At 51.5% G+C, this 13,557-nt stretch overlaps 5 protein-coding genes across 5 annotated transcripts; 2 read left to right on the top strand and 3 right to left on the bottom strand.

Annotated features, from left to right (window-relative positions):
- Positions 1 to 682: 682 nt before the first annotated feature.
- SNOG_14929 (hypothetical protein) lies at positions 683 to 1,363 on the bottom strand (the record flags this gene model as incomplete). The annotated part of the gene is made up of 1 exon (XM_001805047.1): positions 683 to 1,363. One exon carries the CDS (start codon positions 1,361 to 1,363, stop codon positions 683 to 685), a length of 681 nt encoding a protein of 226 aa, XP_001805099.1.
- Positions 1,364 to 2,152: 789 nt separating this feature from the next.
- Positions 2,153 to 3,057, top strand: SNOG_14928 (hypothetical protein; the record flags this gene model as incomplete). Its single annotated transcript, XM_001805046.1, has 4 exons — positions 2,153 to 2,402; positions 2,458 to 2,583; positions 2,680 to 2,774; positions 2,830 to 3,057. The coding sequence occupies 4 exons, from the start codon at positions 2,153 to 2,155 to the stop codon at positions 3,055 to 3,057; spliced, it is 699 nt and encodes a 232-aa protein (XP_001805098.1).
- Positions 3,058 to 3,970: 913 nt separating this feature from the next.
- SNOG_14927 (hypothetical protein) lies at positions 3,971 to 10,180 on the bottom strand (the record flags this gene model as incomplete). The annotated part of the gene is made up of 6 exons (XM_001805045.1): positions 3,971 to 4,834; positions 4,900 to 5,886; positions 6,118 to 8,309; positions 8,364 to 8,805; positions 8,899 to 8,975; positions 9,037 to 10,180. The coding sequence occupies 6 exons, from the start codon at positions 10,178 to 10,180 to the stop codon at positions 3,971 to 3,973; spliced, it is 5,706 nt and encodes a 1,901-aa protein (XP_001805097.1).
- Positions 10,181 to 11,575: 1,395 nt separating this feature from the next.
- Positions 11,576 to 12,111, bottom strand: SNOG_14926 (hypothetical protein; the record flags this gene model as incomplete). Its single annotated transcript, XM_001805044.1, has 3 exons — positions 11,576 to 11,754; positions 11,805 to 11,930; positions 12,060 to 12,111. 3 exons carry the CDS (start codon positions 12,109 to 12,111, stop codon positions 11,576 to 11,578), a joined length of 357 nt encoding a protein of 118 aa, XP_001805096.1.
- Positions 12,112 to 12,506: 395 nt separating this feature from the next.
- SNOG_14925 (hypothetical protein) lies at positions 12,507 to 13,555 on the top strand (the record flags this gene model as incomplete). The annotated part of the gene is made up of 2 exons (XM_001805043.1): positions 12,507 to 13,190; positions 13,421 to 13,555. 2 exons carry the CDS (start codon positions 12,507 to 12,509, stop codon positions 13,553 to 13,555), a joined length of 819 nt encoding a protein of 272 aa, XP_001805095.1.
- Between the last annotated feature and the right edge of the window lie 2 nt (positions 13,556 to 13,557).

Below are 13,557 nucleotides of genomic sequence, written 5' to 3'. Positions count from 1 at the left end.
AGAATATGAAAAGCTCCAACATACAATCTATTTTTGATGACTTAACTCTAAAGACACACAACAGCGGACAACGAGATCGTATGGACAGCAACAACACCGCATGCGGCAGCGCAGCTTGAGCTGCAAGCTCAACACGTATAGGCTCCCATTCTAGCCAAGAAAAGACATACCAGTAAAGCTATCCACCAGCTTATTAAAGTATGCTGACTTCTGATGAACTCTGCGATTACTTTTATAGATGAGCTTAAGAAAGCCACATCCAGCGAACGAGTGTCGGCCACAGAAACGAGAAAAGTGGCTTTAGTATATAGCTCGCGGAAGCGTCCTATAGACTCAGCAATGACAGTAGCTTGATGTGGAGGCAGAAATAGTGGTTGCGGAGGCTGAAACAGCTCAGGCTACATGTGGATATCAGCGCGCATCACCAACGTGTACGAAGTGTTACGTATGAGGAAGGATAAGGGATCAATGTAGATGTATATAGACTAAGTATTATAGCATATTGCAATACAACCCGCTGTCCTTGTAGAATTGCAGTGCGTTAAGTGACATTAAGTTTTGCGGGGATGGCCGGTGAGTGAAACACGTTACCAACAGACGCATGTCAGTATCTGGCGAAGTAATTAAAAATGAATCCACGGAGCTTTGCAAGAGAAGGTATGGTCGCTTACCCGGTACTTTTTCAACACAAAGGGTATTTCAGACGCACATGCCCACTTATACTCTTAGGGTCTTCTTTTGACAGAAGAACGTCACCACAGTGCAGGGTGTGCTTCCATTTGGTAAGTCCACCATGTAAAGGCCTTCCAGCCTCTATCGCGCGATGTGTCTTTTTCCACGCAAAGAAGCAATGTGTCGCATGATCTCCTTGTGTAATCCAGTGGTCGTAAAGATCCTCAGCCAGCTCCTCTTCCGTGTGTGTCGCAGTCCCGGCTGGGTCGTTGTACCAGGTGAAATTCTGGAGACGGAATTCGGCGGCAAGCTCTTCGTCTAAACACTCCTCGGGTACCCACGCAAAAGTGACCACGTCGAAATGGCACCCAAGCTCGCGGGCTTCTTTAGGCGTTTTTCCACATCTATGCTTCCTTGCGTCCAGGCGGTAAACATCTGTGTTGTTGTGGTCGGGTTGTAATCCCATGATAGCCAGTACGACCAAGGAGATCATGAGGACTCCCATGCATGCCCGGTAAGCAAAAGGGATGTAGCACCAATGAACGATGCCATCCCGCTTCACTTCATCTTTCACAGGGTCTTCATCTGGCATAGGTTGGTAAGAAGGGCTTTTCTGAAAGATACCCAGCAACTTATAGCCCGGTTTAAATGCAGGAAGTTTGGCTCGATTGAGAGTGGTTTTCTCGTCCATTTTTCGACCAGAATGAATCAGGAGGGTAGATTAAAACGTTAGTAAGAAAGTCACACAGGAAAGAATTTTCGAATAAGATTTAGCTACCATAGGTATGTAGATTCGGATCTGTTCCGGTACTGGTATTCGGTTAACTTCGTGTGTCGGCTAGCATGTCCATGCACCGGATGCGCCCAATCACTGATATCGATACCACGCAAGAACACAGTTGATAGCCGCGCACAAAAGCTATGGTTGAGATGTTTCTCTTTCAAGTTTTCATTAAGAGTATTTACTTATACAAAGCGTGCCCGACAGAGTGAAGGTGCAGTCGTTGCGGGTGGTTTCAGCGTGAGCTGGCGGATGAGGCGTCGCAGACGTCCGATGACTACGATGACTCACATCACGGCGTGCAGGTTGCTTTTCAACTATGGAAGTTTTAGAGGTTGTGGGTATTGCATCTTCGGTATCCGCGAACCGGTGTCGGAAAGAGTGACTTCGGATCTGCCGGTTAAAAACGAGGAGAGAGGCAGTCGGTAGAACGCTTTTCCTACTGCAGCAAATCCATCACACATTCTGTCTGTCGCGGTTTATGTATAGTGTGCTCGGTTCGATGCTGCTCAGACCACTGTGAATCGATTTCCGCTGTAATCCTGCCAACCTCTGATAATTCCCGGTACATAAACAAAACTCAATTCAATTCAACCTTAGTGGTTCTTTCAGTTTTGCTGCCCGGTAGCCTATTTCAAGAACCGTGCTATCACATCACAGGTGATTTTCTTGTATCGGCAAGGAAAAACACGATTCATCATGGCCGACGAAACGAAATACAGACTGCTAGGAGAGCAAGACGAGAGCAATACCGAGAAAGTGCCTCTTGAGGTACATCAGGACCTTATTAAGCGGCTTCGAAGATCCCGCATGCTTTCCCTGGCCCTCGCGGCATTGTGTATGATCTTGGCAGTACTTGAGATATTCAATTTCAAGCCTGAGGTTCTGTACCCTCAACTGGCTTCCGAGCCGCTCCTCGGAGAAGATCCAACAGGATTTGTGCCTAAAGGTAAGTAAATAGTACTGCTGCATTGCTTTCGCTGCTTTCACTGACATCCTCGAAGAAATAGGCGGACCTGTCAAGTACACAGACATACCAGAAAAGGATCCTTATCGTATCAGTCTAGATACATTTGACAGTCTTGATGCTGTTAAAGCGATGGTGGACCGACTGAGGGTGATAAGCAATTGTGAGTGCACTTGGATCTTCCGCCGATAACCGACATGCCTGACAACCGAAGCATCCAACGTTTTAATGCATGGAAGATATACAACCTACATGGGAGATGATGGCAAGGCCCATAAGCTCGTGACATATGATTGGGCGAATTCAGGCCACGAAATGTATGGCCTTAGAGGTCTGCATCAGATGCACTGTATAGTAAGCGCGATTCTAGGTTTTTGTTGACGGATCCATGGTGGCTAAGCTGTACTAGGAGACCTTTATTGAAGAATATGGCCACAGACTCCACGGTCAGGCGTCTGTTTGGGAGCCCTCACATATGGCGCATTGCATCAATAGCCTCCGTGAGGCGGTCACTTGTTTCGCAGACGCATCTGTCATTTCTTTCCTTCCCGGGCACGACAATATAGGGGATGGACAGCGGTATCGGTGTAGGGATTATTCAGCACTTCAGAGGTGGGCGGAAGAGACCTTTCGATAACTTCCAAAAGATATAGTCGAGGCCAGTTCTGCGAGGCCTAAGGCTATTAGTAGCTCTTTATTCGAGGATTTCTCAATATGAGAGACTGTTCCTTATGTTTGACCGACAAATTGTGATTTAAGGTGGCTCTTAAACAGCGCATGCTACCCCGATGCAATGCTCTGCTTATACAACTAGGCTTTAGGCATTGTAAAATATGTCAAATAGAGCGGCATTAATGTAAATCACCAAGGGACCTCGGGATTGACTGCTGCATGCACATCTTGTAGCTTTTAGGATCAATGACCGATGGGGATAACCGCAAAGCCTCTCATGCGCTACATTGCTTGAAAGGACTATGATTCCACCAGTGGCTCGTGACAAAATTGCGTAGACCATGGGTGACGTCTGAACAAGTAGGCTAAAGCTGTAAACGACGCGGTTGAAATCGGTGTGCAGCAGAAAGTGGGTGCGTATACATCCAGGCGGTCGGTTGAGGTGTTAATCGCAATGACCGACGTTGGATTGCACAAGCGGACTTGTCGCCGTCTTCTTCTTCGGTATAACTGTTGCACGCAGGCTTCGTGGCCAAAAACCCAAACGTCGAGCTTTGTAGTCATCTTCTTGTACATTCCACCACCCACCAGAAGCTATGATGACGTTGTTACATGCTAATACCTATGCTTGCTGAAAGAACTTTATGGCAGCGAAGTGCCTCGTTTTCACGAAAGACCATCACAAAGGTGTAATCGGCCGTAAATGTAGACTCTCAAGTCGGTTGAAAGGAATTCTTCGTCTATCGAGTCAACGGGATCTATATGAGGAGGCCCAGCCAGACAGGCAGGACCAGCGTAGTCCAAAACCTCAGTCGCTCAATAGTTACTACCAGATCTCAATTTGAAACATAATGCTGTTTCTATCTACTAGCTCAAATTTACTGCTGCAACTGCAAGAGCCGCTCGATCAACTTCTGCGCCAGGTGCACGAGCGAGGAGCATTGCCGGATCTCCAGCGTCGTCAGCATGACATGGAATCGTTGCTGGACCCAAGAGAGCAGCTCGATGGCCACCAGCGAGTCTAAACCCATCGACCCTAGGCTCTCCACAATCGAGAGATCCTCAAGCGGGCGGACGAGTAGGGCGAATAAAGCTCTCCCAATGGCGGTAGCCAACTTTGCCACCGTGTCCTCCTCCTTCATCTTTTCCGGGTGGAGCCGGGATAACTCGACTAATTCACTCGTCTCATCGTCCTCGTCTTCAGATTTTTCAGTACCGCTCGGCATGGCAGCAGAAAAGCAGTTTGCGATGGACATGCGCGCGTCTCGCTTCCAAATCACGCGATTTGCCGGGTTTGACAGCGGCAAGTCAGACCACATTCCTAAAACTAGCTGACTCTTGGTCAACGATGACGACGGCTGGGCATGTGAGTTGGCAATAGCAATGGAAAGGCCGTCCAGCAGATCCTGTTCTCCGAGCATCGCATATCCGGCCTTGCGAAATTGATTTGCGAGCCGCTCATCTTGCGCGACAACGCCAATCTCGCTCATGACACCGATGTCGATCACTGACGCAGCCAAGCCTCTGCTATGGCGGTATCGAACAAACGCGTCGAGGAAGGCGTTGGCAGCCGTGTAATTCGCTTGACCGTGTTGGCCAGTGACGCCGTTAATGGACGAGAATAAAACAAAGAAGTCGAGAGGTGCGCTTATAAGGGCATCGTGGAGATTCCATGTACCCTGGACCTTGGGTTGCACACATACGTTCCACTCAGGAAACGTCATCTGATTGGCCGGAGCATCCTAGACTCGTCAGCATCATGTAGAATCCCGAATGTAAAAGTGGGTAAAGGGAAAGAATAACGCACTTTGAGCACCATCGACATTTGCATCACGCCTGCTACGGGCATGGGTGCAAGTTGTACCGCACTGGCGACATCCTCGCGCTTGCTGACGCTCCCAGCAACGACTGTGGCAGCACAGCCTTGGCTTTCCAACTCTCCTAAGAATGCTTTGGTCGCTTCGCTGCCAGCGCTGCGTGAAAGGTAGACCAAACTACGTGCCCCTTTCTCGACCATCCACGTAGATACTGCTCGGCCGAGTCCGCCTAACCCACCGATGAGGAGATACGAAACATCGGGGCGAAATTCTGGAGAGGCCGCTGAGAAAGTAGACGGAGCACCGGAACTCTTCGGCGCCGTCTCGCAGTCTACAATCTCGCTCAATAGCGAAGACCAGCGCATCCGTGGCACCTTCACAGCCCCGTCATGATCGATGGCGTATTCATAGTCTGGTTCTACCTCTGCATGATGACTACCAATCGTACGCCTCCTCGCCGGGACTTTCCTGTAGATTTTTAGTAGGGCGTTAAGGCCAGCGTCAGAAGACGCGGCACAGACATCGACATCGATAGTGGTAATGTCCACTCCATGTTCGGCGCGAATGGTTCGAGCTAGGCCAAGTATCATAGAAGGGCGGGGATCGGTGCACGACCTTTGCGTTGGGGGCAAGAGCCAGAGTAAAGAACCCTGGAAAGCGCACAGGTTGCGGATTAGCGGCTCAAAACTGTCCTTGTTTGCCGTATAGATGTAGGAATGGCCTTGAAGATCGAGAAGTGAGATGACGATATTCCCATGCATGCCCCCGAGGGAGCTTGGATTGGAGCAGATGTCGGTTTTGATGCCATGAGCCAGGAAGTATTTCTCTATAGAACGGGTCGTTATATGGTCAGGGTCCTGCACTAGCAGGGTGACCTGCTGGGTGACATTCGCTGTTTGACTGGCAACCTCTGCTAGTATAATACCCGAGGGAGCTGTATCAACCAAGATCGAGAAGCCCCCCTTTCGAAGGCTGTCCTGCACATCAAGCATTGGTTCAGCTTTAGATTTGGTCAGTTTGGATTAGACGAATATGTGCTGCGTGTTGCTTTATTACTTACCGATTGATGTGCCGTGCAATAAAAATCGTCCGTCGGGACGCAGCATCCTCTTTATATTGCTTAAATGACCTGCAAGGCTTCTAGTCTGCGCCAGAACCTTGATTTGAATTAGCCCAAAGCATCGTCATAAGGAAGGCAATGTACGTACCTCTGGATTCACAATGATCAAGTCGAACGCGCCCGCGGAAGTCTCGTCCTCCTGCCCACAGCTGCCTGGTATCGGGCACACGAACTCGATTGCCCCAACATCTGCAAGTCTCTCTTCGGCTCTTTCTTTCGCTTCCCCAGACATGCAAGCATACGTGTATACTGAGAAAAGCCGTTCCCCGTCCCTCGGCTCCATGGCACTCAGGGCGACTCGCGTGACCTGATCTTCACCGGATGCTAATTCCAAGATTCGAAGAGCTGGGCCCTTCAATCCAATTAGCGCGATAAGCTCATGCATTGACAAATGCGCAAACTGCTCTCTTGCGTCCACAAAGTCGATATCCGTAATCCAATCAAGATACGATGCCAATTTGCGCTCTTCGTCGTGTCGCGCGGACGGAAAATCGGAGAAGCCGGCGCCCTTCATGTAGATAACAGGCTGCCCGTTAGAGTTTGCTACCACAGTCTCGCTTGTAAAACCCCCGTCACACTCACGGGCTTTGGCAGAAGTAAGCATTTCATCGCTGGCTGCACCCCACACGGCGAGCTCCTCGATGGACGTGGGGACACAGAGGCGCTTGCAATGGCGGCGCAGACCCCGCGATCGCGCAACTAGGCTGATTTGGAAACACTGATCTAAAACAACAGGGTGCGCGGCGTACCGAGTGGTGTCGTCAAAGTCGAAGATGGTCGCTCCTGCCTGTGAATCTAGGGTACCTGCTGTGATGTCATCAAGGCCGCGGAACGCCGTACCATAGTCCAGGCCAACCGCCTTCGCCGTATCGTACCAAATTGTAGTTGGCAAGTGCCGTGGGAGCGGTCCGTCGACAGGAGGCACGACTGCTGTCGTGCCTGATCGGATCATGCCGGTACAGTGGCTTGTCCACGCTATTCCATCGTTTGACAAGATCTTAAACTCGTACCATTTGGCGTGATTGGTCTCTGCATTTTGCGGTACCAAACGGGTCTGTAGCTCAATGACCTTATCCACATCGAGCACAAGCGGCGCAGTAAGGTGGAAATTTTGCATCGTGTATGATTCAATACCGCCCGACACCTGGCGAATTGCCTCCCCGATCATGGCAATGAATGCGGCTCCGGGATAGACGATTTGGCCTGCCACGATGTGGTCAGCTAGCCAAGATACATGCTGCATGTCGAGAAGATTGCGCCATGCGGGCTCGATGTCGTTCCCTTCCAGCACCCGAGCGCCCAGAAGGCCATGGCGTGGATACTTGCGGTTTTTATAGGCCGCTGCATTGCGAGGCTGGTGGATGTACGTATCGTACAGCCACGGGTATGCGGGAAGATCGGCGAGAACGCGGCCGGGGTTCAGGACGTGTGCGAGATCGATGCCAGCGTGCTGGGCAAAGAGTTCACCGGCAGTGCGCAGGAGTGCGGCGTCAGCCTCCTCGTCTCGGTGAAGCGTGCCTAGATACACTGCGTGGACCTTTGGCACGTCCCGCAGAATCTGATTAAGGGGCCCTTGAAGGGCCGGATGTGGGCCAATCTCAATGAGCAGATTGCTGTTGTTGGCGTCTCCGCAGTGCAAGAGACGCTCGACAGCCGACGAGAAGAGGACAGGCTGGACGAAACTACGGTGCCAATACTCGGGGCCAAGCTCATTATCTTTCACCAAATCACCGGTAACCGCAGAAAAGAAGGGAACAGAAGGGGTGCAAGCATCGTGGAGATAGGGCCTGATTAGGGCCTCGTAGGTAGATCCGTAAGGAACCATATGGTGGGAATGGAAAGCACTTTCTACTTTGAGCATTCTCGCCAGCACGCCGGCATGGTGCTGAGCGACACTTCGCACAACCTCTTCCACAGCTGCACGGTCTCCCGAGATGGTGCAGCTGTGAGGGCTGTTCTCGCAGGCCACCACCGCGCCAGGGACCAAGAGGGGGCGTGCCTCATCGGCGCCCAGGCCGATGGCTGCCATACCGCCGACCTGTGTGGCGTGCGGAGGCGCTTGTCCACGGTAGTAGGCAATGGAGATAGCGGCTTTGGCAGTGATGGCGCCAGCAGCATATGCTCCCGCGATCTCTCCACTCGAGTGGCCCACGACGGCATCGGGCCGCACGCCCCAATACTGCAGCACGTCAACTAGAGCGATTTGAATGGCGGTGGTGCACGGCAGCGAATACTCGGTTTTCATGATCCGGCTGGCATCGGCGGGCCTGAGCAGCTCCCCTAAAACTATGTTAGCCAGCCCAGTTGATGTCCTGCTTCAACCAGTACACTCGCCTTCAATAGTCCAGGCTGGGGGACTATTGTGCAATGTTCCCAAGAAGGCATCCAGTCTGCGGATGGTGTTGCGGAAGACAGGGTGCGTCTCGACTAATGCCCTGCCCATCTGGGGTGTCTGAGCGCCCTGGCCAGTGAATACAAAAACATTGCGGCGCGGTTGCCGGGGCCTCGTCCGAAGTGCACCCTGTTCGAACTTGTTGCCTGGCCCGTTGCAAATGGCATATCCACGACATGCGAGGTGGTCGCGCCGACAGCCCAGCGTGTAGGACAGATCATCAAGGTTGGTAGACGCCTTCGTCTCGAGGTACTCGCGATGCTGCTGCACCCGCGCAGCAAGCGACTTTGAGTTGGATGCGCTGAACACAAGCAGACGTGGCCCCTTGAGCGGTTCGACAGCCGGGCTTGTTTGCTCCAGTCCGTGATACGACTCGAGAATAACCTACAGCAACTTGTCACCACTGTGCTAGAACACTGACCGAAGACGGGTGCTACCAACGTGTGCATTTGACCCTCCCACCCCAAACGAGTTTACACTGACGCGTTCTGCACGGTCTTTGGGCCATGGCAGCGGCTCGGTGGGAACGGCCAGGCGTGCAGACTTCCAGGGGACTGTGCAGGTACAAGACCGGTCAGTGGGTGTTTGTATACATAAAATGGCAAGGGAACACACTTCGGGGATTGGGCGTGTTAAAGTAGATGTTGGGCGGGATGATACTGTGTTCAAGGGCGAGGACTGCCTTGATGGTGCTCGAAATGCCTGCTGCGCCCTCTGAATGGCCGACGTTGGGCTTGATGGCGCCAATGAGCACGCCGCTCTCGCCAAACACGTTGGCGACAGCACCAACCTCGAGCGGATCGCCCACTGGCGTTCCCGTCCCGTGGCACTCGAAGAAGCCCGTCTGGCTGAAGTCAGTGATCCCGGCCTTGGCGTATGTCTTACGGATGAGGGCCTCCTGCGCCCGCGTGTTCGGGTTCAGCATACCCGTCTTCCTGCCGTCGTGGTTCGTTGCACTAGCCCGGATCACGGCGCGGATAGGATTGCCGTCGCGGATTGCATCGCTCAGCCTCTTTACATACACCGCATTGACCGCTTCGCCGCGCCCGTAGCCATCCGATGCTGCGTCAAACGTCTTGCATTTACCTGTCTTGGAAAGCAGTCCATGTTCTGTGTAAACAACCGTCATCAGCGGCGACGTCATGAGGTTGCATCCCATAACCATAGCAGCTGAACAGCTTCCAGCGCGAAGGGCCTCGACGGCAAGATGCAAGGCGACAAGCGACGCAGAACATCCTGTCTTGACCGTCATGCTCGGCCCGCCCCAGTTGTATTCGTATGAGACCCGGTTTGCCAAGAAAAAGTCCATGAAGCCTGGTGCACGATACTGGCCCGACATGTGCGGGTCCATGACATTTTCGTCGAGCCAATCTTCGCCAAAAGACCCTACATAGCATCCTATTTCCTTGCCACGCCAATCTGTCTCGCCCGCATTTTCGAGGCATTCCCACGCAATCTCCAGCAGCTGACGTTGGGCTGGATCCATTCGTTCTGCCTCCTTGTGGCCGAAGGAGAAAAATGATGCATCAAACTGCGTGAGGTCTATGTCGTCGAGGAAGTAGCCATGCTTTGTTTGCATGGTCCCCGGCATTGGCGTGTCGCTCTGGAATCCTTCGGCATTGAATCTCTTCTTGGGAATGTCAATTAGCCCACTCTTTTTGGACATCAACATCTCCCAGAGATCCTCTGCGCTGTGCACCCGGCCGGGAAGCCTCAAGGCCATGCCTACGATGGCGATTGGCTCTGATTGCTCACACATGTTGGCTATTCTGATATTTAACTTCTTCAATGTTCTCAGTCAGTCGAATGTTACTCACCTAGCTGTGAATTGGGCATGGCATTTCATTGGGTTGGTGCTCACATCCTGCGAGACCAGGCCTTATGAAGCTTCTTATCAGCCGTCGGGCTCGCTGTTGGCCGGGCTGTTCACATCCATTCTACCGCTCCTAGAACAGAGGTAGAGCAGGCTGCGCCACAAATGATAACCGCTGGAGCCGGGAATTTCGGAAAAGCTGCGTTAGCCGGCTAGCGTTTCGGGACGGACCGCGCCCCGCAATACGTCAAAGACGGGAATGGTGAGCTACAGCCAGTCTCCTGAAGCAACATGTCCATCACTGTGCGTTCTTTCATGCGTTAGACGTAGCTGTGCAACAACGCAGTCTCTGCTGCTTATGCCCGATTGACCGACACCACGGGTATTAGATTAGTGTAACGTCACTAAAGAATTCTCTCTTCTGAAGGCAGATAGATAGATGCAATCAGAAAGTATAGCAGTAGTGAGATACCTACTATACTGATTCATAAATTATATAGCACTAAAGATCGAGTAGGTTGTTGTCGTGCCGCGAGGACTACGATGAGTGCAGCCCGATGTCAACGTGGCCTTGCCTCGCTTAGGTCATGTGACGTCTGATCACGTGCTCAACGTTATTTCTATGCTCACGTGTTTCAGTGGTAGAGGGGCTTTCCCTATATGAAATAGACTTGCTCTTCTGGTTCCGAATTTGCGCCTATATGACCTGAAAAAATTAGCACCCATGTAAGTTCTGCGAGCACTTGGACCTTAGAAACAGAAAATCCACCCAGATTACTTCTGCTAATCTAGGATATCGCTCTTTCTACATAGGTACTGTGGCTACAATTAACGCCGCCCAAGGAAATGAAAGAGAATTTTTTTGCAATAGTCACCTTTCTCTTAGTGACAGGGTGTCCGGCGTGCTTCACGAAAGCCAAAAGCCGAGAAAGTACCCACACAAAATACAGACCAAAGCCTCCGCAACCTCATAACCATCCCTCACCAGCGCGACAACGATTGACATTGCAAAACTCTGGAAGCGGCTCCCTCGCTTCATCATGACCTGAAACGTAATAAAATGGTATTGCCCGAGTAGGATGAGCGGCCCATCGTCTCAAGGCGCCAAAATTGCGGCACTGAGGCTGACTAGCCATCTCCGATGCCCTCCTAATAATACCAGACGAATTATCGAACGAACTCTCGTAATCTTGATAGCCCTCTACCACAGAATCAGAAAGGCAAGCAATCGTATTGTAGAACTTGTTAAAGCAGTGCAGCACGTGGGCATCGCTCCATGTAGGTTTGATACCGTTAATAAGGTATCCATAGTTTCGGATTGTTGCCGCCTAGTTGCAATTGTCAGGGCTGCACCTTACTTGCAAGAGTCTTATCTCGGCTTACCAGGCAATGCATTGTATGCAGAGAGGCAACCAAGTACACTTCCTCGCCGGTGTTGGTGATCTTTGGATACAGCTTCCTTTGCATGCCATTTTCGTCGATCCAGCTCCGGTAGTCTCCATTCACCTTGACGCCCGTCGCTAGGTTAATTAGCGCGTTTCGGTGGTTCCCATTCTACAGTGCGACTTACACATATGTAAAAGCTCAAGTTCCTCTAGCCTCTGGTCCAAGATGGAGACGTTGTGGAAAGTGTCGGAAGGCAAGGGCTCTTGGATATAATACCCATAGTTGAGGGTCTCAGGCGCTTCCAATACACCTGTTTGGCGTCAGTGGTTTACCCGGTCTGTTCTTTCCTTGTCCCATGGGCTGTCGGAGGCATACTGTCAGGAACAAAAGGGCTGTAGGTACGGTCTCCTGTGACCGATATTGCACGCGCTTCACATACTACCCGACGCTGGGCTCGTGCTAACATTACCCAGAGAAATCGTCGTCGTCATAAGAAGGGTGATGACAATACTCCAATAAGCTAGTATGGGCAACAGCTTCCACGATCGAGCATTCTGTCGATGTCTCGGCAGGAGAGATCTTTCTTCACCCCCGGGTTGCCCATGCTCGCTGTCGCTCTCGTATTCTTCGAATTTGTGCCATGTGGTATAGGAAACTCAGCAGTACCCAATTCTATTGCCGACCAATAAATAAAAAGCGAGGGCTAGTATGGAAAGCCATCCGTGGATATCTTCGGACCGAGACTTGGGGATCTAAGAAACAGATCCGGCCTCCATAGCCGCACTCGGATCCTGCGCTAGAGCCGAAACAGAATGCGGAAGTTCTAAAAGTGTCGTCTGTTTCTCTAAGTGGGAAAACATCAGACCTTATTCTATCGATGCCGAAGATGCCTACAGGTTCGTATGTACGGCTAAACCAGTCTCTTGACGACCATGAACGCCCAGTGTTGCCTCACAAAGTTCGTTTTATGGACCACCATGAAATCAAATGGTCAGATCAATCCAAATGGTCGGATCACCTCAAGGAAAGTTGGAAGAACTACACGTTGGCACTCAGCATTGTTGTAATCACGGCTCTTGCCTCAGCACTAGCTATCACGCCACAACACACACACTGTCAATCAGACCTCGACACATCTGGATATTTGTGCGCACCATCTGGAACGCATCCTTCCGTGGCTCGTCAGCGCGGCTGTGAGTACGACTGGATGTCGTTCCACTGGCTCCCGAAAAATCGATTTGACGAAGAAAACCAGGCTCTGATACGAGAGTTTGAGCAGCTCGGGCCATGGCACCGCTTTGCAGATGCCGAAGGAACTCAAGTGATGAGCCCTGATGAAACAATGCTGTCGACGAGATTTTGGTTAACCAAGAGGGAGCACCTTCACCACTGTCAATTTTCCCTCCGGCAGGCCTACCTCTTCATGGCTCGCGGGCAGGATCCGCCTTTTAATTACACACACATCACGCACTGTTCGCAGAGCTTAATAGACGCCATCTATGAGAGCCCCCCAAAGGATATGGACGAGCCGATCATCAAAGTTGTTCCATTTCCAGAACACCCGGAGATTGTAAGTGGATTGAAAATGCACGTTAATTCCGCCATTGTGTTGACAAAGAAGCAGATTAAACCATACTATCCATGCGATGAGGAAGGGAGGGGGTGCTTGTCATGGAAATGAGTAGCGAGACGAGCGACCCATGAACCTTTCTCATCCCAATTCATTCAAAGTGGACATGGTGGGAGCGGAAAATACGGACGCATAGAGAGAGAGGATGGGTGTGGTGGAAACGAAAGTAGCTAGACAGGGCCGAAGCCGGGTCGAGTCTGCGGTTGGGCTTCGTTGGACAACCGACGTGCCTACCAACACTCATGATCGGGCAGGCATTCTCATTCCGGATGCAAATTAGCGCAATATGGCAGAACACTATCTAGCC

The sequence above is a fragment of the Parastagonospora nodorum genome, assembly GCF_000146915.1.
Source record: "Parastagonospora nodorum SN15 chromosome Unknown scaffold_34, whole genome shotgun sequence".
NCBI classification, from domain to species: Eukaryota; Fungi; Ascomycota; class Dothideomycetes; order Pleosporales; family Phaeosphaeriaceae; genus Parastagonospora; species Parastagonospora nodorum.
This window is presented reverse-complemented; position numbering and strand designations above follow the sequence as displayed.